Source organism: Guillardia theta, assembly GCF_000315625.1.
Source record: "Guillardia theta CCMP2712 unplaced genomic scaffold GUITHscaffold_594, whole genome shotgun sequence".
Taxonomy (NCBI): domain Eukaryota; class Cryptophyceae; order Pyrenomonadales; family Geminigeraceae; genus Guillardia; species Guillardia theta.
In genome coordinates, this window is record NW_005434122.1 from 1,997 (window position 1) to 3,340 (window position 1,344).

Here is a 1,344-nt window from a genome sequence, read left to right on the forward strand (position 1 = left end):
TATCCAGCTGTCAGCATGCTGCTGCTGACCACCCGCTTTACTGCCTGCCAGGATCGTCTCCCTCGATGAGGCCTGACCGATGCTCAGGGGCTTGCGCTTCAAGGTGATGGAGGGGCTGGTGATGATGCTGATGATGGAGCCGAAGCTTGACGATGAGGCTAGACCTGCAGCAGCACTCGAGGCTGGCCAGGCTTGGCTAAGGGCTCGAGCTCTCACGCTCAAGCTGCACCCCCAGGTCCTGAAGCTCAAGCTCAACTGTCGACGATATGGAGGGGGAACGCGCCGTCAGCCTCTGAGCCTGTCGACCCTGATGCGGGCAGCGACGAGTACTCCTGGCTGCATGGCCTGGAGGCAGACCCACACGCTCTAGCCCAAGCCGACGAAGACTCAAGCTCAAGCTCAGACTCAAGCTCAGCCCCAGCTTGCGCCGAGTCGTTGAAAGGTTCTACACCTAACCCGCCGCTGGATCTGCCTGGCATGTGTGAGAGCATGTAGGCGCCATGCTGGGTCGGGGGCAGGCGCTGGACGAGCTCACAGGTGCTAGCCGAGGCGCATGGGCAGGTGGAGGGAGGGCTGCTGAGGGCACAGACGTCGAGAGCAGCATCGCAGGCAGGCATCGTGGAAGGCGGAAGGCAGGAATGGTCACTGAGTGGTAAAAGTCACCGGGGTAGAAAAGTCACAGCACCTGTCAGCAAGGCGTCGCTCCAGTGCCGTTGGGCACATGGATGAGAAGTAGCTTAGTTAGTCCTCTGCGTTCCTCTCAGAGCATCAGGCTTCACCATGTCATGACTTGTACTATACAAGAGGCCGTTACCCCTACGTTCTCCCTTCCCTCCCCTTCCTTCTTCCTAGCTCACATACCCTCCTCCCTGACACCATCCTCCTGACCTGCTCCTGCCGTCTCTTGAGGCTCCATCCGCTGACAAACATACCGCTGAGCCTGCAGGTGGCTCCAGCAGCTGTCACGAGGCTGCCGTCACTACCTCCCTCCTCTCCTCTCGTCACAAGCTTCCCTCCCTCTTTCCCCTCTCCCATCCCTCCCACTCCCTCTCCCCTCCCTGCCTTGTTCCACTCCCTTCGCCTCCTGCTCCCGTGACGCCTCCTGGGTGTCGTCTCGCCGCCGCCGCCCTCCTCCTCCCCTGCCTCCCGCGGCTGCTCGGGATGTCGATGCGTCGGCATGGCCTTGGACGTCTGGCCCTGACGCCTCCGCCTCGCTGGGGGAGGAGACGAGCTTGATGAAGTGCTTCTGGGCGTGCGACCTGACCTGCTGGACCGACCTCGTCCCGATGAAGCTCGCCATGCTCCTCGCCGCCCCCGCCCCTAGCCCCACGGGGATCCTGTCCT

General features: G+C 62.4%; 1 protein-coding gene across 1 annotated transcript; it reads left to right on the forward strand.

Moving 5' to 3' along the window:
* Positions 1–79: 79 nt before the first annotated feature.
* On the forward strand, positions 80–370 carry GUITHDRAFT_122955 (hypothetical protein; the record flags this gene model as incomplete). The annotated part of the gene is made up of 1 exon (XM_005817754.1): positions 80–370. The coding sequence occupies one exon, from the start codon at positions 80–82 to the stop codon at positions 368–370; it is 291 nt and encodes a 96-aa protein (XP_005817811.1).
* Between the last annotated feature and the right edge of the window lie 974 nt (positions 371–1,344).